The 22,250-nt window shown below is 40.0% G+C and overlaps 2 protein-coding genes and 1 long non-coding RNA gene across 6 annotated transcripts in view; 2 read left to right on the forward strand and 1 right to left on the reverse strand.

Annotated features, from left to right (window-relative positions):
* LOC148057379 (uncharacterized) overlaps window positions 1-3,621 on the reverse strand; it is a 26,414-nt gene extending 22,793 nt beyond the window's left edge. For all 3 annotated transcript variants that reach the window (XR_015704324.1, XR_015704317.1, XR_015704323.1), the window contains exons 1-2: window positions 3,416-3,621; window positions 92-1,737 (exon numbers count right to left, since the gene is read on the reverse strand). This is a non-coding gene — a long non-coding RNA (uncharacterized LOC148057379). The remainder of the gene's footprint in view (window positions 1-91; window positions 1,738-3,415) is intronic.
* CLUL1 (clusterin like 1) overlaps window positions 1-8,869 on the forward strand; it is an 11,108-nt gene extending 2,239 nt beyond the window's left edge. The window contains exons 3-7 of the mRNA XM_009471231.2: window positions 1,930-2,097; window positions 4,033-4,477; window positions 5,731-5,868; window positions 7,361-7,575; window positions 8,702-8,869. Coding sequence (XP_009469506.1) covers window positions 1,930-2,097; window positions 4,033-4,477; window positions 5,731-5,868; window positions 7,361-7,575; window positions 8,702-8,869 — 1,134 coding nt within the window. The remainder of the gene's footprint in view (window positions 1-1,929; window positions 2,098-4,032; window positions 4,478-5,730; window positions 5,869-7,360; window positions 7,576-8,701) is intronic.
* Window positions 8,870-11,075: 2,206 nt separating this feature from the next.
* On the forward strand, window positions 11,076-21,434 carry TYMS (thymidylate synthetase). Of its 2 annotated transcripts, XM_087755415.1 has the most exons (8): window positions 11,076-12,605; window positions 13,327-13,400; window positions 14,576-14,746; window positions 14,856-14,928; window positions 16,603-16,704; window positions 17,923-18,098; window positions 19,540-19,611; window positions 20,519-21,434. In XM_087755415.1, exons 1-8 carry the CDS (start codon window positions 12,434-12,436, stop codon window positions 20,654-20,656), a joined length of 978 nt encoding a protein of 325 aa, XP_087611541.1. In that variant the 5' UTR covers window positions 11,076-12,433; the 3' UTR covers window positions 20,657-21,434. The 2 variants fall into 2 exon arrangements, with proteins under 2 accessions (XP_087611541.1, XP_087611535.1); XM_087755409.1 differs by lacking the exon at window positions 14,856-14,928 and having other exon boundaries at window positions 11,084-12,605; window positions 14,576-14,750; window positions 20,519-21,432.
* Window positions 21,435-22,250: the final 816 nt, after the last annotated feature.

Below are 22,250 nucleotides of genomic sequence, written 5' to 3' on the forward strand. Positions count from 1 at the left end.
TGCGGCTGAATGCCTAAGCTATTCTAAAATGAAACAGAAAGAGAGAGCACTAGACAAAATACAGCCAAGTTACCACTAGTTAGCAAGTTACCTTCTCTCAGCCCATCCTGGTTGCAAGGTAAAACATGTTATCTGACACAACCTTCCTTGAGATTTGAGCGCTCTCATTTTATTCCGCAGCTGGGAAGTAACCAGCAGCAGCCTAGGCATAGTCGAGCTGATGGTGACCACCATGTGGAGATACAGAAGTTCTGCAGTAAAGGAGATATTAAATGCTGTATGTGGACTCAAACATTACTTTAGACAGAGAAGCTGAGTTTTTTAACATCCAGAAGCCAAAGCTGCTGCAACAGCAATGTGTTGAATAAAGTATCGCATTTACTGCTTATTTCTAGAAATACCCTGCTTCACTGAATTCACACCAAGGCAACTTGCAAGCAACTGTATAAAGGTGTTTTTGTGTGGAAGGTCCAGCAGCCCTGCCCTGCATGTCTTTACACACCTCAGGCCACAAGATGTTGCCCAGCTTGCTTTGCAAACTTCAGACCTTTGGAAAAATATCAAAGCCACAAATGATAACGTGCTCTAGAGAAAGTACAGGGGTTCCTGGGAATTTCCAATGTCCTAGCACAATGCCTAGGCTCAGAGCCATGTGCTCAGATGATCCTGAGAAATAGAGATTACTGTATATTTAAAAAAAAAATACAAAGATCCTAACTATTGCTTTCAATGGAGTTGAAGGAAAATTCCCTCTTGGCCCAGCATCTGGTAGTTAGTTTAAACTATTTGTATTAGCAAGCCAAAAAGTACCTGATAGCTTTCTAACATCTTCAGGAACACCAGTACACTCCCATGGTCTACGCTGTTGTTAGCTCTTACTGGATGATTTCATTTACACAGAACTTTTACATCCACAGTGAGTGTTCATAAAACACTGAATAAATGTATTAGAAAGATCAGAAAATAAACACAGACTATGAAGACCACAGTTACTGTCTCCACAACCACATTGTGACAGAGGTTTTCTTTTCTGTGAGCCTCTTCCCTATTGAAATGCTGCCAGAAAGGAATAAGACTGACCAATTAAAAGGTTTCTGTCATACTTAGGAACAACTTGGAACGTTGTCTGGAAACCTAAACTATCAAAATATCTTGTACTTGCAGGAAGAAATTCATGATGTGCAACCTAGTTCAATAGGAAGAACTCTTCTGTCTTTCCATTGCCAAGTCTATTCTAAAATGCTGCTTCTGATCTGCTCAGCTTTGTGCTCTACCTGATGAAGAATGATCCAGTAAACAGAAGCAGCATTGTAAAATGCATCTTGTTTCCCCTCAGTATGGAGGAAGTGCCTCACTTCCGCAAGAGCAGGAAGAAACCCCCTCACTACAGTCTTTTGATTAGCAGAATTCCAAACAGAGGAAATGCTATACTTTTTTACATATTTCTCCATCAGAGAAAGAATTATGTATGGCAAGGACGTAGCCTCATGAAATATCAGTCCCTTAAAGAATAGAGCAAAGCAACAAAAAAGGGCTCTTTGTGGAACAGATGAATACTGCAGATACGATATGGCGAAAAAACGATACGAGTTGAGCACATGACCTTGTGAGACGCTGAATGCTTCTTGGACAGAAAGACGTGTGGTTTTTTTCATAACCTCAAAGATCCAGGTAGACTGTAGAGATCCATTCGGTTTTGTAGGCTGGTCTCTCTGAGAGAACGGCATCAGAAAAACCCTATAAGGAAAAGTTTTTCAATTTTCAGTTCCCTCCACATGTGACCACACCTGAGAAGACAACCTATCCTAACGGTTAGGGATTAGCGAAAAAAGAAACCATAAATAGCCAAAATGAGTGGTCAACACTGGGATAAGTATTTAGAATATTAATCTGAAAACTGTCTTCAACTGAATCTTTTTTCTTACTTAGCAAGCCTTGCGACTTATGGATGAAGTAAAGGAAAGATTAGAAGAAGAAGAAAGACAATGTCAAGTATCCTTGAAAAATTTATGGGATGAATGTGAGTCTTGTTTAGAAAGTACCTGCATGAGATATTACACAACTTGCAAACATGGTTTGCCAACATTTAGAAGAAAGGTAGGAAGAAATTTTATATCTGGGAAATACTCCTGAATTCACCTAACAGTTAGAGAGAGCACATCTTATTTTCTCGATACCCAGATCTGCCAGTTGTATCAGGTTACTAAAATTAATTTGATTTGGAGGGCCTGGAAATGTGAAATTATATGGCAGAGATTACATGCAATCACGTTCATTGAACACTGAGCCAAAATGAGTTCAGTTGCACCCTGGCATGACTCCATGGACACTGATTATTCCCGACTCCAACAGAGTCACTCCAGATATACGGTGTTGTCTCTTACAGTAGGACTTGCATTAAGATGCTCAATAACTGCTTGTGAAAAATACCACATGGATTCTTTATGGTCCATCTGAATACCAGCAGAGTTAAAAGTGTAGATATAGTTAGCAAAATTCCATAGGAAAAAAAATCACCTACTTATACAATATCATTCTTTCCTATATTCATTTTATTTTAAATCTACTCTTTAAGTAACAAAATAGCTTTAAAATGCTTAATTGTTTTTTAACAAAGGAAACTGTCAGTAAAGAACATTCCTCTAATTCTATGGGAAAGAAAATATGCTTTCCTGGCTGGCACATTATTATTATTATAAGATTTAACAAAATTCTAATCACATTTTTTATTTGGGCATATGCTTTAAGTGCAGCTTAACAACCAAAACTGTGCAATTACCAGTACTGAAATTTTAGCCAGATTACCTAGTTTTCACATTCCCAGGCACTGAAAAATAGGATAACTTAAAAATTAAATGCGGTGTGTTTCAGAAGCGACAAGCTTTAGAGCAAAGGTGTTTAACATTTGTGCATATTCTTATTCAGGTAAAAATGTGGAAGATATTAAATTTAAGACTATTGGTGATACTTTTGGCTTTTTAGATACCTCTCATGGATACCTCAAATGTATCTCTTTCAAGACTTTCAAGAGTCTGTGGATGTCAGGTTGAAATTATTGCAGTAAAAGTTAAATACTGCACCGTCACTGTCTTTGACCCTCTTGGTAACTTCCTCAGTGAGCTATATGGTTTATTTGAAGCATTCAAAGTAAGAAATGTGCTGTGACCTAAATCGTTTTAAAAAAAAGAGGACAAAGACGATATCTGTGGCTGATGATACACAGGCAGCAGGGGCAATGCTGGCTTAGGCTGTTCCTGCAGTGCCGTTTCACAATTCACCCTCCCTCTGAGCTGCACTAGCGGTCAGATCAAGCGGCTGATCTGATTTTAAAAGGTATAGGTATAGGTATAGGTATAGGTATAGGTATAGGTATAGGTATAGGTATGTGTTCAGCAGGGTGTTTCTTAGCCCTTACCATTTTTCTAATGCCATGAAGTGCAGCTCCACAAAACATTGCATCTGCTCAGGTGGAGGGTAGCGCGTTCAAGCACGGAGCAGGGAACCAGTGGCTGAGACCCAGGGACTGGGAAATCCGCACAGCAGTCTCTTCCATCATCAAACCATGGACTCTGGGCCACTGCTTCGTTGATCTTAATGGGTTTCAGTTTGCAAAAGCACGTGAGGACCTGACCGTTGGTGAAAGAGGGTAGGGTGTTTACAGATCACAGCGAGAACAATCGCCTTCTGTTCCCTACACTGCACATAAGTACCACAGAAATGTTTCCAAGATAAAGTCCAAATTGTTTGTTGGAAGAAACCCAAACGCCAATACTAACTTTGAGCCTCCACAGATTAAAGGCCAACTGGCAAACCTTTTACTCCAGATCTGATCTGGAGCTAATGATTTAGACTGAATGTACTTTCACTCCTCAGAGTCTACTTAAATTACTTCGGAGAATATGCTGTGTTTGCAGTTATTAAGCGGGCATTGTTTCTATGGGTACTTGAAAGAGAAAAATTAGAGCCACTTCCTTGAGAGATGAAAAACTGGTAACTCGTCAGGCAGCTGATCTATCTCCTTTTTACACACAGGTTGAAGATTTTTTGAGGAAAATACCTCCACTCATTTTTACTTTTCATGAGGATCAAGGAAAAGACATCCAGTTTAATGAAAAGCCTGAGAAAGAGGATACTCAGCTAGTAAAAATGGAAGATTTATTTAGCCAACTATTATCAGACATGGGCTCAATATTTGACAGAAGTTTCATTTTTTTCAAGCAGATGCAAAAAGAATTTGACCAGTCTTTTCAGATGTATTTCATGTCTGATCTGGACTTGAATGAGTCCCCCAGCATGCCAGCTTTACCTGAGGACATCACCAGGAACGACGGCTTACAGAAAGGCTGGGGTATACCTGGCTTCTTACAGATAGTTTTTGATTTCAGTAAGACGGTGTTTGAAGGTGTCAGTGAGGTGATTACCGAAGTATTTGATGAATACAGAGATAATAGAAGAGATGTGCCAGAACAAGCCAAAGGCAAGTGTTAGAAAATGAAAATCAACCACATATTGTCAATGATATCAACCCCCCTGGGATTTCTAAACTATGGTTAATGATTCCGTTTGAGGTATGTTAGTGTGAGATACGGTATGGAAGCTCTGGAGGCTTTCTTGGTTAAAGATGCATGCCTCACGGATAACTTCATCAGTTAAACTGAAAGGTACAAATCACCTAGAAATCTCAAAGAAATATCACAGGGGAACTTATGGGTCCTACACAGCCTGATTTTCATGGCAATTCTCGAAGCATTTGCAGGAGTTCCTCAGGAGCACTTGAATTCATGATGGATGCGGGTTTTCATAAGGCTGACTGACAGGTCTGATCTCAGCATTTGTCAGGATATGATATGCATCATATCATATTGACATGTCACCAATTCTAAAAAAATCAGAGTAATTCTATGACATGTCAAGGCATATCCCTGCCCTTGTCAAAAGACATTAAGCTCACCCAGACAGCTGCAAGCCCTGTTCTAGGCTTCCACAGCAATGCAGTATGCCAATCAAACACAGACCAGCCATCAGGTTTTCCAGGCACCAGAAAAATTCTGGGCATAACATTGGTTTCAGGTGATAAGTCTCAATAGAGGAAACAACCCTTGGTCTACTTTTAGAATACAAATAAGCCTTCTCCTTCGTATCTTACTAATGCAAATAGAAAAACATTCAAATACATGCTGGTGCCTATTTATAAGGAGATCACAGTAAGCACATGCTGTAACTCTGAGTGGTAGGTGACATAACCTCTATATGGTCATCATGAAATACAAAGTTAAGTGATTCTACAACACAGTTTTTTAATTTTTCCTGTATCATGACCTCAGAAATAAGCTTTGGTACTGTGCTCTCATCTAGCTGTACATGATTAAGAAACATCTCGACTTCTAAGGGTCAAAAAGATCTTACCAGAACTCACATGTTTTAGAAATAACGTATAATAATATTAGCAATTGTTTGGCTATTAGTGGGGAATACACTACTATGCCTTTATAAGGGAATATAGTATAGTGGCATGAATTCCTTGAAAGAAAACATGATTTGTATTTTCTCCTGACTTCTACTTTTTAATATTTTATTCCTTTTTTTGGAGGGGGGAGGGAGGGATTTATGCCAGATACTTTGGATTAAGGGCAAGAAATTATATCCTAGCACACAGAGTAGGTAACAAATGTGTATATATCAAGACCTTAAGCTTAATGGCAGTCTAAAAATACTGTGACTTCATTCTAGATCCTGACAGAAGTGGCATGTTCTCAAAAATTGTGCCAGGGCACCGGAGGCCTCTGTGCAGGGAGCTTCGGGAGAACTCCTCTGGATGCCCCCAGTTTCATGAGAGATGTCAGAAATGCCAAGGCAATCTTTTGCACGGTAAATAGCTATTTTTTTCTGTAATGCGTTGATCACTGGTTTGTACATTTTGAGGCTGTCATTTTCTACTGTGCTGTTCCCATATTTTTGAAATTAACATTCAGTCACTGAGTTTTTACCTGTAACCACGGATACAAACACTGTTCCTCATTCCAGATGATTTCAATTACCTTTCCCCACTGTCTCCACAGAGTGTCAGTATAACTCAGTTGTTAACATACCGCTGGGGGTCCAAAGAGAAGTTCTACACTCCATAACAAAATACCTGTGTGTTTTGTTAGAGTTGCCATCCTGCAGAGAAGCAAGAGGTCAGGCAGTAATCGATCCTGCCTGGGTGCAGAAGGGCTGAGCAGAAAGCGAGGAGAAGCTCAAACTCCTGACACTCACTTCTCCTGCAGACAACCAGACGTAACATCAGGTAGCATTCAGCTCCTCACAAGGAAAGCAAGCGCTGAAGAGCTTGCAATTACTCTTCGTCGAACCACGTCAGGAAACAGGGCTGACATGAAGGACGCAAAGGGGACTGCTTGTCAGTATGTAAGGAGATGGCAAAGCTCTGGCATGCACTCTCCATGGGCACCTGGAAAAAATTCAGACTGCATCACCTAGAACTGCTCTCAGGACTCCCACTGCAGAGTAACACATCTGTGTTTCCAGAATTATTTAGGTCTTAAAAGCCACAGAATATGCTTAAACCCATATGTCTTCAGAATATCTCCAGTGCGGCAAATATTAATGATCCAATGACACATTTTGAAAAGAATATTGGGCCACTTCCATCTCACTAAAAGTATCTTTTTCTCTACAACTGTGTACTACAGATACCAATTTGTATCTGTGGTTACTGTACTATCAGCCTGAAGGTGTCCCTTGACAGTCCTATTTGACAGAGAATGAATTTAATTTTTCCATAGTAATTTTTGTATAGGTTTAAGATAATGTTTAGAATCCATATTTTAGTAAAGAAAAAACCAGCAATCTTCAGTTCTGAATTCATGGCAGATGATACTAGTCAGATAATGTCTAGCTATTGTTAGATAAATATTAGGCCTTAGCACTCAACAGGAATACTAACATACATTATGGGCTTTCTCTTAATAACCTATATACTTGGAAGGCTTGATAATGGAATATGCGCAATTAAAACAAAAGATAATGTATAAGGAGATTATGAAGTTGCTATATGTAAAATCTACCAGTTCTTATTTAGCATAACAGAAAATCTATTGCCATGAAATAAACCTTAAAGTACTTGGTAAGTCATTGTAATACAGCAAATGGGATAATTAATCCATTTAGTCATTATGAGCCTAAACTAAATCTATCAAAATAGGTCAGCAAGAATTACTCTTTTTTTTCAGCATTATTTAAGCACCAACCCAAAACATGCCCCCTTGCTAGACTTTTTTACAGTTTTCTGCACTACAGAAAAGACGAAGTAGAAAGCATACTACTTTCCTATAGGCTTCATGCTGGCTGTCTTTTCCAACAGATTGCCCAAATGTTCCCGAACTGCACATCAAGTTTGATGAAGCCTTTAAGCTGGTTAATCTCTCAGGGGAGCAGTATGAGCAGATTCTCCAGGTGGTTCAGCGTCATACAGAAGACACTTCCTACTTGTTGAACAAAATGAAAGAAAGATTTGGGTGGGTGTCTGAATTATCCAATATGACCATCGGACCAGAAAACATTTTCAATATAGTTAAGGTAAGGGTTATCTTCCAAAGGCAACTATTGCACAGTGCTGTCTTCGACCTACGCTTTGCTCATACTTGTGCTCTTGGGGATTGTGGATGTTTGTACATGTGTAATGTTTGGTTTTTACAACACAAAGTTCCTACTCATCTTGAATTTATGCATGCTTGATAATCCCTCAATGAGCTGAAACTCCAGAGATTAGAAATCCTAAATCCTTTTAGTCTGATGGATGGCTGACAGGCTAACCTGAATCACTGTCTGATAAGAGTAAATTGACACTAGCAGCTTTAACTGGCCTCAGATTACCTTCCCAGATAAATTTCACTGTACCAGTCAGTAACACATCCTTACTGGACCACTGAATATCTAGCTATATGTCTATGTCTGTACCTATATATCCCAAAGCTCAAAGAAGGCAAATGTTATGCAGGTTATTGCATTGGAAGCTGCGTATCTTTAAGAGTAACTGTCAATATTCCAATAAATACATCATGATTGACTGTATCTCACACGCAAGAATATATCCAAGGTAAATTCAACCCATTTTCCTGGGTGAAGGACAAATCCTATTCTCCCTTCCAACTCAGAAATCCAATGTACTACTATTACTACAAAACTTTATATGAAATGATTATGCAATCCACCAAAAATCACAAAATCAGGAACGAGGGGAGAGGCAATATTTAAGCACCCTTTCCCAACCTAGTCTGAGCTATCTGCTCTAGAAAAATAAAGCTACAGAACTAAGTCTGGCTTAGAAAAACATATAGGAATTAATAACTTCAATCACACAACCTTTGTCTTGAAATTAGGGGGACGACTCGCACACAAGTTTTCATCAGGGGATCAGAAACTCATTATAGATATAGTACATCGTATAAATATTAATATGCAGTTCTTTAATATGGTCTTGCAGTGCCGTGTCAGCTCTTCCCACCGCCTACAATAAGCTTTGGCATAAATTCAGACACCCACTGTCTTTTCAGAAGAAAACAATTCCAAGAAAGTAGACACGTCTAAAACATTCCTCTGTCTAATTTCCCCCTATTAAAGACAGTAGGCACAGTAGGTATAAACAAAACTGAAAGTACGCAGTAGTTTGTAGTGTCTAAAGTACTGATTTGTTCTCTTCTAGGTGGTACCTGGGGATCCCTCTGGCAAAAATGAAACCATGGTAGACGTGAATATTCTGACTTCACCTACTTTCACCATTAAAGTTCCTCCCAACTTAGACCCAAAGAGTGCTGAATTCATTGAATACATAGCTGGGAAAGCACTGCAACTATATAAGCAGAATTTTTAAGTGGTAAGTTTGTTCTTTCTCCTTCCATACAGAATGCAATTCTTTATAAGAGGTGTTTACACTGCAATAAACTTTAGTTGGAACAGGATTCAGTCATGGTACATTCAAAACCGTCTCCTCAGAAATGACACATTGATTGAGAGACAAAAACACAAGCATTACGGAAAACAAAAACAAATGCTCAGTGTTCTAGCCTGCAAAACACAGACATGATGATATTAAAAGATTTGACTTACTTAACTGTGAAACCCTCAATCTTTAAGTAACATCTGGGATGAGGTAATGTGATGATAAATGTTCCTTCAGAAAAGAATTGCCTCACAACCATAGTCTAGAGCCTTGGCATTGGAAACCATGTCTTTGTGTTCATTAATCACGAATGAACTGGAATTACCACTATTCATTACGTTTTGCATTTTAGGTGGTGTTTAAGAGCATGCTCCTTACTATTTTTTATGATAAAGGAGTGCAAAGTTAGAATCAGCACCACGACTTGAAAGAGCTGTCTTACCATAACATTTTCCCATTAGCAGCGCTCTGCTCAGATTAAATGTTAACAGTGTCTGCAGTTTGACTCGTAGGAAGGTGCACAAAAAGATCCTTCTCATGGACTTGTAACCATTTTTGTGGAGAGGGCTCACAGAGGCCTCTCTCCGTGCTGGAAATCTCCGAGATTTCCAGATGGGGAGGGAAGAACCAGGCGGAGAGGCAGGGGAAAACGATGCTTCATATTCTCTAACCCCCATGGGGAATCTTCAGGAAATATGGGGTGGTTTCAGGTGGCATCATGCTGCTGTGGGGCTAGCCAGCCATCCAGGGAAACCCAAAGGGCTCCGGGGTGCACAGCTCCGGTGGCCTCTGACGCTCACAGTTGGCCTTCCCAGGGGCCAGAGCCACAAGAGGCGCAAGACCTATGGGCAAATCACCGCAGTGTCCCCCCAGTCTTCTGAGGAGGCACTACGTTTGGACACGGCTCCTCTTTGGGTCGTGGGTGCCTGATACCTCAGCAAATACAGCGTGACCTGAATGCACACAGAAAGTCTCAGGAGGCACATAAAAGGATTCAACATTAACAAAGCAGATGAAGAAAAGAAAATTTCAGCATTTTATATTGACTCTGATTATTCTTTTCAGGTCAGACTCATGGTTTTTAAAAAGATGAAAGAAATCACTTCCACGAGAGAGGCTGAGAATTTAGACAGAATATAATAAACCTCACCATGAACTTTCATTAGATAAATATTGGTGAAATTATGTGTATATTATATTTAAAACAGAAACTCTTAAAAAGTATTTATAAACTTGTAAAATAATATGTTCAGCACAGTTTCTCTACAGTTTTCCTTCAAAATTCTCTGTAATTTATATGCAGTTATTGATGATCTATACTATTTCAGATCATGTAAGACTAATCTTCCAGGTCTAATGTGACAATATTAATTTCCTTAGTCTGATTATGATTTTTAGCCTGAATCTTAGTCAGATTGTTCTGTGCAACACACCTTGTGCAGCCATTTCATATCCAAGAAATGTAAGTGGCATTAATTTCCAAATCACAATACCATTTTATGTTCAGTTTGCACAACAGATTCAGGGTACATGAAAGCGTGACGAAAGCAAAGAGTTAAAACTCGGAAAGATTTACAAGAAGGGAAAAAGAGAAAATAAAAAAAAGTGGTATGTGTATGCTTCTACAGCAGGGCGCTGATACATTGCCCACACACTTATTTTTCTAACATCTTTTTCTCAGTCCAAAACCAAAATGTTTAATCAGTTTTTGTTTTTTTTCCCTCCTAGGAAAGATGAGTGAAATCCTTCTTCCTGAAATCCAGTAGATACTCCTTAGGTGAAATACCCCTAAGCTGAACATACAGCTAACTGTTAAATGACTATGGTTAAAATATTTGCATATAAATAAAATTTTGCTTAGTAAATACTGTGACATATGACCTAGCAACCGAAGACTGTAGAAATCTTCTAATTCAAAACCAAATTCAAATCCATTTTAATATTCTTTTATTTAAAGAAAATGTTATTTATGTTGTAAATTAGGTAATCTTTGATAACCAGCTATGGCCCTGGTTATGCAAAGATTTAAGGAAATAATCAGCTGTAAGCATACAAATAATTCCTATTTGCATACTTAAATTCAAGCACATTCTTAAGCCTTTTAAAGATTGGTCCCTACAGATGTTGCACATTCAGCTAAGTCTGAATCAACCAGATTTCCATATGCATGTAGCATATTATTTTCCAATGAAAATGTTCCATTTCTTCTAGTTGCTTTTGATGTTTATCATGTACATTAAATTACTTTTCTGAATATGCAGTAATGAGTAAGTCTTCTGCCTTTGGCATTTCTTGCTTGTAGTTCGCCTCTGGAGTCATAATTAACAGGGAATCCTTTCTCAGAAAAGATGTTTGTTTTTTCTTAAATTATACACATTAGCTTGCAATGGTATTTGCAAATTATAATAAAGGTTAAGAACTGATATATCTCTCAGTTAGAAGCAGAGCTCTAGGTGATTTGGTTCCATGTGCCGTGGCTGGCATTTTAAAGCATTTTTTGCACACTGTTACATTCGCCATTTCCAACTGTACCTCTGCTAAAGAAATTGCACTCATTTCGAAGTGTACAAAACCATCTATATCAGATGAGTATAGAAAAACAACTGTACCCTAATTATACCATACCTTTTCCTTTGCTTCTATACAGGCAAGTAAGTATACACATTCATAGAAGAAAAAGGCCATTTCATTGTTGTAATTAGTGGGAAAGACAGGTTTTGCTGCCTGCTGTAAGAAGTAGCATTTTCTAGTCCACAGTCTTCTGTTCCATTCAACCTCCATTACGTATGCCTGTCCTACAGGCTCCTAACCGTGAGAGATTAGCAGTCCTAACTCCTGTAGTCACACCAGCTGTCAGAAAGTCGGGCTTTATCTGAGAGATAAGTGACTGTTACAAAATGCTTGACTAATAAGATATGCTAACGAAGAAACACTCAGAGAAGAGTCAGTTTGTTTTGACTAACAGGGAGAGTATACCTAGAAAATTTTCAGAGGACACCAGGCTGGGAGCACAATGAGGAAAACCAGGCGTGGTTTGGCGCTGAGACGTGGGCTCGGTGCTCGGGCCAGCCCTCCGTCCCGGGGGGAAGCCCTGCGGGGCCGGGGCGGGCGGCTGTGGAGGAGTCCCGGCCGAAGGCCAGGGCGTTTACAGCGGACCGAGGCCGCTCGCCTCAGCGCGGCCGCGGGGCCTTCGGACGCCCGCCTGACCCCTCCAGCTCCCCTCCCCGCGACGGAGGCAGGAGGCGGCGGCGCTGAGGGACCCCCGGGGCAGGGGAGGACCGCGGCCGGGCGGGGAGGGAAAAGGAAGGGGAAGGGGAAGGGGAAGGGAGGGAGGAGGCGGGGGCGCCCCGCTCCGCCCGCCCCTCGGCGCCGCTTGGCGGGAAAGGCCGGGTTTTGGCGGGCTTGGAGGAGAGGCAGCCGGCGGGAGGGGGACAGCCGGGCAGCCGCAGCCCACCCCGGCCCGCAGAGAGCCGGCCCGGGCGCCTCTCGCCCGCCATGCCTGCCGAGGGGGAGCTGCCAAGCGCGGCGGCCGCCGGCCTGGAGTCCGGCGAGCCGCAATATCTGTGGCAGGTCCGGCACATCCTGCAGCACGGCCACCGAAAGGAGGATCGCACCGGCACCGGCACCATCTCCGTCTTCGGCATGCAGGCGCGGTACAGCCTGAGAGGTCGGCACCGCCGGGACCCGCGGCCCCCGCCCCGGCCCCCTACCCCTGCCCGCCGCGGCTCCAGCGGTCGCCGCCCTGCGCCGGGGCAGAGGGACGCCATTTCTTCCCCGGCGCTGTCCCCCTCCCGCCCGCTGAGAGCGAGGCCTCCCCCCGCTCAGGGCCGGGGCTCGGGCCCGCTGCGGGGGCCTGTGGAGGCGTTAGGTCTGTACCGTCAGCTCCTTCGCCCTCTGCCTGCCTGCGGCAGCTCGGAGCCCTCCTCTCCCTCGGCCCAACGGCCAGGCCTGGCCCGCCCCCGTGGCTGCCACCTGGTGAAAAAACGGATAAGATCTTGAGATAGCCCGTCTTGGTCCTTCCTACCGTTCATGCCTAGTAGGAAGGATGGTTTGTGAAATAGATTTGCCAAGAATTTTATCTTAAGCCTCCGCTTTCCATTGTGAATGCCTGCACATACATCCGTATGCTGCACCGCGGCGTCCTCAGGGCGGAGTTCGTCAGAGTCCCCACAGATAATTCACCTTCCCCCTCTGTCCAGGAGAACAAAAGTCAGGTTCTTGTCTTCCTTCATATGAACATAAGAATTACACGTCCTTTACCAACTTCTTCCTTCATATCCAAACCTCTGAATGTCAGATGGTGGCGTTACCCTCTATGTGGAGAAAAACCTAAGTCGGCTCACCCTGACAAATCGCTGGTCACCTCTGATGCTCTGAAACTTTTTCAGATCAGTTTCCGCTGCTGACAACGAAGAGGGTATTCTGGAAAGGAGTGCTGGAGGAGCTGCTGTGGTTCATCAAGGTTTGGTATTTGGATGTCTCTGTGGGTGGTGTGCCTGAGAGTGGGATCAGCAGAACGAACCAGCGTGGAGTGGATTAAGGAATTTGGGGTAACTGCAGATGCTTCTGTTCGTACGACAGAACAGAAGTGCAAGCACCGAATATTTTGACTCCATGCAGAAGGCCATTATCTTCAAGACATTCTGTGCATTTTAGTGGAGACTATTGCATTGTCACCAATCAGAAGAGTTCTTCTGTTTCTTTTTAAGGGAAATAGTCTGAAATAGTGAGGGCTTTTGATGATTTGCCTATATCCCACAGTTGTAAAGCCTAGTACATTCTCTTTTATCAGTGTTTAAATAAGAAATAATAATATGAAGCAGATTGTAGGCAATTTAATGATCTGCTTTTTAATATTGAGATAGCTTTTGTTGATTTGAACAGAAACAAGTGCGGAACCACAGGTGAAGTAAGACTGATGTAAACACTAGGCTTTCTAGTAGCAAAAACTTGAGCTCTAATAGAGCTAATAGCTGTGGTTAGAGTATTAAAATTCAACTGTAAGTAGTACACTGCGATGTAACTGTTCCTTTATATGTTGTGACATTGTGCAGGTATGGGAAAGTCATTTTTTTAAAGTAACTTTTTTCAAATATAAAAGACTAGACACTCCCCAAAACAGAACACTTTCTATGTTGGATTTTTGAGTGTGCTGATTTGGACATGTTGCAGAACTCAGTGAGATTTCTCTGGGTCATTTTGTCATATTTGTCATTTTAACAAAAGGATTTTTAAGACCTTAAGCTCATTATAGGTGGCTTGGCAAAGACAATGACTAGGCTGTACATTTTTTGTTTGTCTGCTTTTATCTATCTGTAAAGTAAAATCTTGTTCTCTGCAAAGGTGCGTATCAAATGATATACCACAGTTGACCTTGAGACTGTACTGTGCGTGCATTCACAAAGTCAGAAGAATCCTGAGTTAAATAACAGTAGCATGGCAAAATTCATCCTAGTATGTTGCTCATAAGTTTTAGTCTGTCCATGTGCAAGAACCTCATCCAGTACATTAATCACACTGTTCATCCTTTAAAAGTGGAGAAATACTGTAGACTAGCAAAGCTTAATACAGCTGTTTCAAAACATGTCTTCTCTGTTGGGTTTAGGATGTAGACTGCTTACTGTCTGTGTTCTGTAGGGTTCTACAAATGCCAAAGAACTCTCTGCAAAGGGTGTGAAGATTTGGGATGCTAATGGATCACGTGAATTCCTGGATAAGCAGGGTTTCAGCACCAGAGAGGAGGGGGATTTGGGACCAGTTTATGGTTTCCAGTGGAGGCACTTTGGAGCAGAATACAAAGATATGCACACAGGTAACCACATGCAAATACAATCTTGATTGCTTAGTGAGATGACACCTCACTTCCAGAACACCAGTGCAGGGTCCTGATTTCCATGATACAATTGTGCTGACAAGAACTGATGTTAGTGCACTACATTCATTGGAGACTGTGGAAGAGAAAGATATTTCCATTCTGCAGCTGGAACAAAGTAGGATGTATCCATAGCTGATGATGCTGTGGACAGAATAGCTGTAACAAGTTATGATGTGATTTAGTACCTGTTGGTATCATTTTCAGTGGAACTGGTTCATTAAACTTACCCTGAAGTGTCTTGATGGCTCTTTTCTAAGTCAGTGAAGGAGAGGATGTGCAAAATGTTTAGAGGACTGCCATTAAAAAAAAGACTCAAAAAAAGATTGTCCCCATCTGGTTGTTATTTTTAACTCAGAATAACAACATGGTTAATTGTATTTTTTCCTCTTGTGGTTTTTTTTGTCAATACAGTCGCAAATTAAAGTTCACATTAGTTACAGATAGTAGACTTAGTATTGGCATGTTGACCGCTGGCAGAAAACAGTTTTATGCTAACACAAATGATGCAAATTGTGAACTGACACATCTAAAAACTTACTAAAATGTTTTAGCATTCCTGAACTTAAAAGGTCTGAGGCATAACATAGTTTGGAAAAAATGAAGAAGATAAATCCCCATAGATTTCATTACTAATAGATTTCCTTACGTTGCATTACTAATGGATAGGTAATTAGCTTCAGGAAATAACATAACCGTTTGAAAAGGCTTCTGGCACAGTATTGCTGGCAGAAGAATTCCCTGAGATGCTAATTATGTATTACTACCTTGTTTGCCAGCTTGGGTCTCCCTGTAACCATAATTTGGTATTGCTTTGCAATAAGAGTTATTAGAAAAAATTAGTTACCAGCCATGCTGATTCACTGGCATGAGTCAGAACAATGAGTAACAACTAGTGACTCTTTTATTCTGGAATCCGTTCTAATGTTCAGTTAATTCTAGTGAATTTCTTATATAACTGGTATCGAGCCTAAAAATCAGCCTGCGAGCGTCATTGGGTGAAATGTAATACCCTGTGCTATACATGATTAAAGTTCCCTTCTGGCACTGAATGCTAAGGAAATTTTGTTTTCATACATGACCTTGTGAGTGCTAGATGGATGCGTTTGTTCATCTGTCGAAAACTTTCTCCTTTTGAGCATGCAAAGAATGCCGGCACCCCATGTTACTGCTCTGGGCATAATTTTTCTTTTTTTAAGAAGGAGCGCTGTAGCATGCAAGTTTAACATCTAGAAAGGCATCTTAATCCAGAAATGCAGTGAGCAAATTAGTTTAAATACCATGAATGACTAGGTGGTAATATCTTGCCCATTCCAGTACAGCTTTTGTCCTATTTAGGTGACAAGTCATCATGAATGATGAAGTAACATGCTTTGTCCAGCTAATTTTTTTGTATTGCAACTTTTGTTTTCTGGGATGTAGTGTTTATGCAGGCTTCTTATTTGGTCTTAAAAAATGTCTAGTTGTTGAGGCTTGGAATAAAATGTTCTAAATTGGAATGGTCCTATTTCAGTGTGTGCTAAAGTACTCAAAGCACACAAAAGAGATGGGGGGGACATATGAAAATACCATCATGAGAATTCCACAAGCCTTAGAGCACCCTAAGGAAGACCAAGAACAGCCTATATTTGGAGGGTGCCAACTGATAAATTTAATCACTTTCAAAGTTACAATAAAATCTTCAGAGGTTGTCATTTGGGTATCACTGTTCAGTGGGATGTGGGCTGCACTTTAAAAAAATACCATGACTTGAATCTATCTGGCTTAGATCTTATTTGGTATCTTTCTTCAGATTACTCCAACCAAGGAGTTGACCAGTTGCAAAAAGTGATTGAAACGATCAAAACCAATCCAGATGACAGAAGAATCATTATGTGTGCTTGGAATCCCAAAGGTATTGAACAGCAGCCTTTAAGTGAACGCAGTTGCACATTATCTTGCTGTATGCTAAACTATGTTCTAATGCTGTGTCAAGAGTCAGTTCCATTTCGTGTCCTTGCTTATCCTTTATAAAACTACCAGGAAAGCAGTAAAAATGGCCAAAAGGTTATAAAAGGGATTATAAGCTTGGTTCTCCTTCTACTTAATTCTCATGTTCGGACCTCAAAAATTTTGAACCATTACTTCAAAGTTTTTCTCCCCAGGTTAAAGTGAGGGATATACCTGGCTACCAGTGTCTTTGACATACAGTTTCTGTTCAAAGACAGCTATACTTATTTTAAAAAGGTAAAAAAACCCCAAAACAACAAAGAGTATGCCGAAGCAGTGTGACTGGTTTTTAGCCATATAATAAATTGTAAACTTACAAAAAAACTTAGAAGTAGAGAACAAAAATATTATTTGTGTTGTAGCCACCTCCTTGAATATAGGTTGTCTGGATATCCGTTCACTCTGTAGGGCTACTTCTAAATAAGAGCTAGTGCCAGAGAATGTTTAACTTCAGCAGCAGTAAATCTGTGCACAAAAAAAATCACCCAGCGTTTTCCATTTGTGTCTCTGAAAGGGGATACCACATGCAGTTGCTGTTATTTTTAAGGTTAAACATTCTCAGATATCAGGAGATACCTGGTTAAAGTTTCCCTTACCTAGCTGTAAATGCACTATCTGCACTTTTAAGTGTAGATAAACACTCAAAAGATCTTTTGTTTTCTGATTATTTTTTTTTTATTGATCGTTACTTTTATATCTCAACAAGCAGTAGAGGCACGTTGCAATGGGAAGAGAGTAAGATGAAGCAGTTGGAAGTCGCTTTAGGGTACATACTTAATTTTATTCTTAATGTCTTCTTTTAGGGAAATCAACTGTCTCACTGAGGTGAGTAAAACTAAACTGCTGTGCAGCATTATGGCATAAATCTGTTCTGTGGAATATCTGTTTATGACTTTTCTGGTCATACAGCCCAGGAGACAGCTTGTCATGACCCAGACTTAATTGCTTAGGCAGCAGGTGCTTTTAAACAAGAGAAAAAGCAACAGAATGATAGTGCAGTTGGATTTTTGCTCTCTACTGTATCTCGTTAAATGCGTGTTCAGGTTTTGCATCTTCTACATTTATAACACACTAATGCTGTTACGATTTTTTTCCCCCCTCCTTCCTGTACTGCAATTCCTAGATATTTCTCTGATGGCTTTGCCTCCATGCCATGCCCTTTGCCAGTTCTATGTTCTAAATGGTGAATTGTCTTGCCAACTCTATCAGAGGTCTGGAGATATGGGACTAGGAGTGCCTTTCAATATTGCCAGCTATTCACTGCTCACATACATGATTGCCCATGTCACAGGGCTAAAGGTAGGCTACTTCATCATTTTACTTAATCTTGTCTGAGAATTGAGGGTCTAAAAGATAAGACTGTTCATGTCATGTCCAAGAAAAACCAGAATGATCATACTGTTCAAAATCTTGTTGAAGTATGCGTAAGAAAGGGCCCCATGAATTTAATGTGAATTGTTTCTGGTCTGTATGGCCAGTTAGGACCAGCAATGTAAGAATTCTTAAATTCAGGTCAAACAGACAGAAGATCCTCCAGGTCTTTTTAACTGAACAGGTAAAAACTGACCTGTTCCACTAGTCTACTTCTTAGAAATCTGAACTGAACACTTGTCCTTATGGGATAATAATATACAAGTGATTAAATTTTGTAGCATGTGTTTTTTATTGGAAGCGAACAGTAGCTCAGCGGTTGCTGTCGAGGTTCCAGTTTGGATATTCTGCCCACCTAACTTGCAGCTATAATTTCAGCCGGGTATTTTTTTCATTTCCTACGGTAGATGATTATGTAGAGTGGTAGTATGTGCTCAAATAGCTACTGCCCTGAATCCAGAACTGTATTTTGTAATTTGGCAGAGTAATTTAAATTCACCACAACCTTGTACAAGTGAAACCCCCTTTTCTTTAGAGCATGTAAAAAATTATACTAGCAAGGCCATTTGGGTCTGATCCTCCTGCTACCAGCAACACGAAGGGAAACTTAAAATAGAGAAGTAGGGAACAATGGGAGTTCACAGCAATTGCAGACATACTTAAGAAATTAGGCCAAGGTACTAGAAAAAGTGAAGTTTAACATTATGTCCGTAAAGCAGCTATTGCCTTTCAGCCACTTCCTCTCACAGCTTAGGTGGCTTTTAGCATGATATGTCCGAGGGCTGCTGATCTACATTGGTCAGAGGCCAGTAAAATAGCAGATAAAACTTACCTAAGTTAGATTAGATTGCTCAGGGGCTGCTAAGTCACAGAACTTGCAAGTTTGCAAAACCCATCTGGATGCTTGGCAAGTGCTTTGGGGTTTAGCCTGTGACTGACACCTCCGCTGCCACAGACTGCATTGTTTAGTAGTGGCTAAGGCAACTAGTTTGAAACCAACTTTGGCAAGTGCTACTTATTAGAAGTAGAGTGGAAAAGCTGGATGTCACTGCCCCATCTGTTTCCATCTTGGTGAGCAGATCAGTAGTGCTCCACTCATTTACTGAAGCTACTATTCCAGCAGGATTTCAAAGATAAATTTTTTGTGAGCTAGTGACATTTCACTATATTTTTCATTAATTATGCATTAGTCTGAGAAGATAGTGTCCTTTGAAGCTTGCAAGGACGTCTTGATAATCCAATCCAGTACAGAAGCTGCAATTCCACACTAGATGTAAGATGCTAAGAATCAATACTGTAAGCATTGTACTGTTTTGCTTTCTTGAAACCTGACTATTTGAAGACCACATGTATTCTCCTTTCTCTTCAGCCTGGAGAGTTCATACACACATTAGGAGATGCTCATATATATCTGAATCATGTGGAACCTCTAAAAGTTCAGGTAAGTACTTACTCTGTATTCTTGTATCCTTTTATCTTCCGCAATGCTTATCCAATACAAAGTTATCTTGGTATTATAAATATCATTTTGCAAATATTAATTTGTGTGGCTTTTCTTCTCATTTCTACCCTAATAATTGTAGTACCTTAGCCTGTGTTCAACTCAGGTCGCAAACAGAAATACAATACAAACGGGATTGAAATGTACATCAGTGTACTATTCTAGAACCAAGTTAGGGATCCGGAATCTGTACCCCTACTTTTGACTTCATCATTCTAAAACCTTAGAAAACCATTCCACCTAATACAGATAAACACAAAATAAAATGTCTTTGTAGTATATCAGAAAAGGATAACTTGTCAGTTCACAGACTTAATCAGTTTTACTATTTGGCTGAATAAGCCTGTATTTTCTTCAGGAAGTAATTTGTTGCAGTAGGAGCAAATCAGAATTTTATTTCATTAGACTTAGCTCAGACTGAATGTCCTCACCATTCGTATGGTTCAAAACCATCCAGAGAACTAGTTACTGGTTTGGACCTGGATGTTCCTGTGAGAAACTGCAGCACATTTGATGCACATCAGGGTCGAAATTTCCAATTTAGTTTCCTCTGGAAGGAATCTAATCTGTAACCACTGGAATTGCTCTGCAAACTGAAAATGCTTGCGGTGCATTTGGATGATCAAGGAATCCACTTTAAAATTATGCTGCTGCTCCCTATGAAAATACTAAAGTAGATTCCACCTAACTGCATCATAATTATTTTTTTTTTGAGTATAAGTCTTCTTGGGGAGCAGGGAAAATCTACATAGTGTAATCTGAATTGAGATTAATGAGATCTAATTTATAACACAAAATCTCTGCCTTCAAGTATTAGCTTTATACAATAAGCTTGCTTTTATTTCAGCTTCAGAGGGAGCCAAGACCTTTCCCCAAACTCAGAATTCTTCGTAAGGTTGAAGACATCAGTGACTTTAAAGCGGAAGACTTTCAGATTGAAGATTATAATCCTCATCCACCTATTAAAATGGAGATGGCTGTTTAATGCTATAAACCAGCTTCTATTAATGTGGAAACGTACCCAAGCTACTTAGCTCTCTCTGTACTTCAAGTTTTTATATACTTCAAAAGACGTATACTTTATTATTGAAAATGAAACAGGTACTGCCTTCAGTACTAAACTGCAGTCGTACAGAACAGGTGATTATTTATTTCTGCTGTACTAGGCAGATGCTAACCCAGTTTTAAGTTCTTAGTGAGGTAGTTTTCCACACGTTGTTTCAGTTACCAGTGGCCACTTCTGTTACCATTCAGTTACTATGTGCGAGTAGCACTTGCTTGCATGCTTTATTTAGTACTGAAAATAAGAACTTCTATGTATGATAGAGGATTCCTTCAAGGTTGTAGAAGTCTTTAAATATGTTCTAAGGAGTATATGTTTAATAAAGCTTTTTAAAAAAAATCTTCTGGAAAGGATGATGCATATTTAATTTTAGTATGTTTGTTTATAGTTAGTAGTAGATAAGAGTTGGAAAGCAAAGGTAAATTCTGTTTTACTTTAGGATCTTGGAGGATGAGTTCTAGCAAGGAAAAACAAACTCAAACTTCCCATGGTCTTCATAGATGAACCAGCAGGAAGACAAAAGAGCTTAATGGAGCCTTGTCTGAAATGCAATCTCTGCATAACATCTCTGTATCACTTTTTTTTTATTCCCCAACCCTACAGGAATGATGAATTTGATATAAATCAAGCAGAACTGCAGTTAAACAGAGGTTACCGGATAGTATTAGTAATAATCCGTCTGTCATCATTTAAAACCAGATCCCACAAACATACGGACTCATTTTGCAGCCTGGAGCAGTAAAAGTTGGAGATAGTAGTATTTGTAGGATTGGAGTTTATTAATTAAATCTTAGTGGAATTCAGCTTTCTACTTATCCGTGCAACTTCTGCAGTAACTTCAGTCCTTATAAAATTCTTCTTCAGGACTTCAGTTGTGAATAGATCTATGGTTAATGTTCAGACATAGCATATTCAAAACATATTTGAACACATGGAGAAATGCATAGTAATTTTTTGATTAATTTTTAAAGTCAGTGAACTGGTAAATATTGTAAAATTGTACAATTTGAGATAATTCTAAGAATTTGAAAAACAGTGTGCTTTGATTCCATTCATTCAGGGGCCTGCGTAAGAGGACCGTTGCATCTTTCTTAAACCAAACTGATCAAAAGCATATTTTACATCAAAATCATTTGCAAATCCCATTATACTGATCTTCATTATACTGATCACTGATCTTGAGACTATAAACTTTTTGTAGTGCCGTGTCATGTGCTCAAAAAATAAGTGGTTGTTCTCTTCCTGACATTTAGCCCAACACAACAAAATTGCAGAAAAAGGATGTCATTACCTTTTTTAAGTGCATCAAATGTAAATAGGCCGCTGTTTATTAGAAACGTTTTCCTCTACTGTAGTCCATCTTTCTTGAACAGAGATGATCAGACTACGTGCTATTTCAGCTGAGATCATATGAGAACCTCAGTACATGGAAGGATCAAACCTATCTTTCTGAGGCTGCATTAAACGGACACTCAGTGGCCAACCTGTAGTTAAACACACTTGGGTCTTACCTTCT

The sequence above is a fragment of the Nipponia nippon genome, unplaced genomic scaffold, assembly GCF_047370975.1.
Source record: "Nipponia nippon isolate SJK-2023a ecotype South Korea unplaced genomic scaffold, ASM4737097v1 scaffold_1, whole genome shotgun sequence".
Lineage (NCBI taxonomy): Eukaryota > Metazoa > Chordata > Aves > Pelecaniformes > Threskiornithidae > Nipponia > Nipponia nippon.

Excerpts from the sequence above, each read along its gene's own strand:
- TYMS (XM_087755415.1), top strand. The coding sequence starts at position 12,434 with ATGCCTGCCGAGGGGGAGCTGCCAAGCGCGGCGGCCGCCGGCCTGGAG. Across the intron at positions 14,747-14,855 it reads CAGAATACAAAGATATGCAC|ACTGATGTTAGTGCACTACA; the intron begins ACAGGTAACCAC and ends GTGCTGACAAGA. Across the intron at positions 16,705-17,922 it reads GTGTGCTTGGAATCCCAAAG|ATATTTCTCTGATGGCTTTG; the intron begins GTATTGAACAGC and ends TGCAATTCCTAG.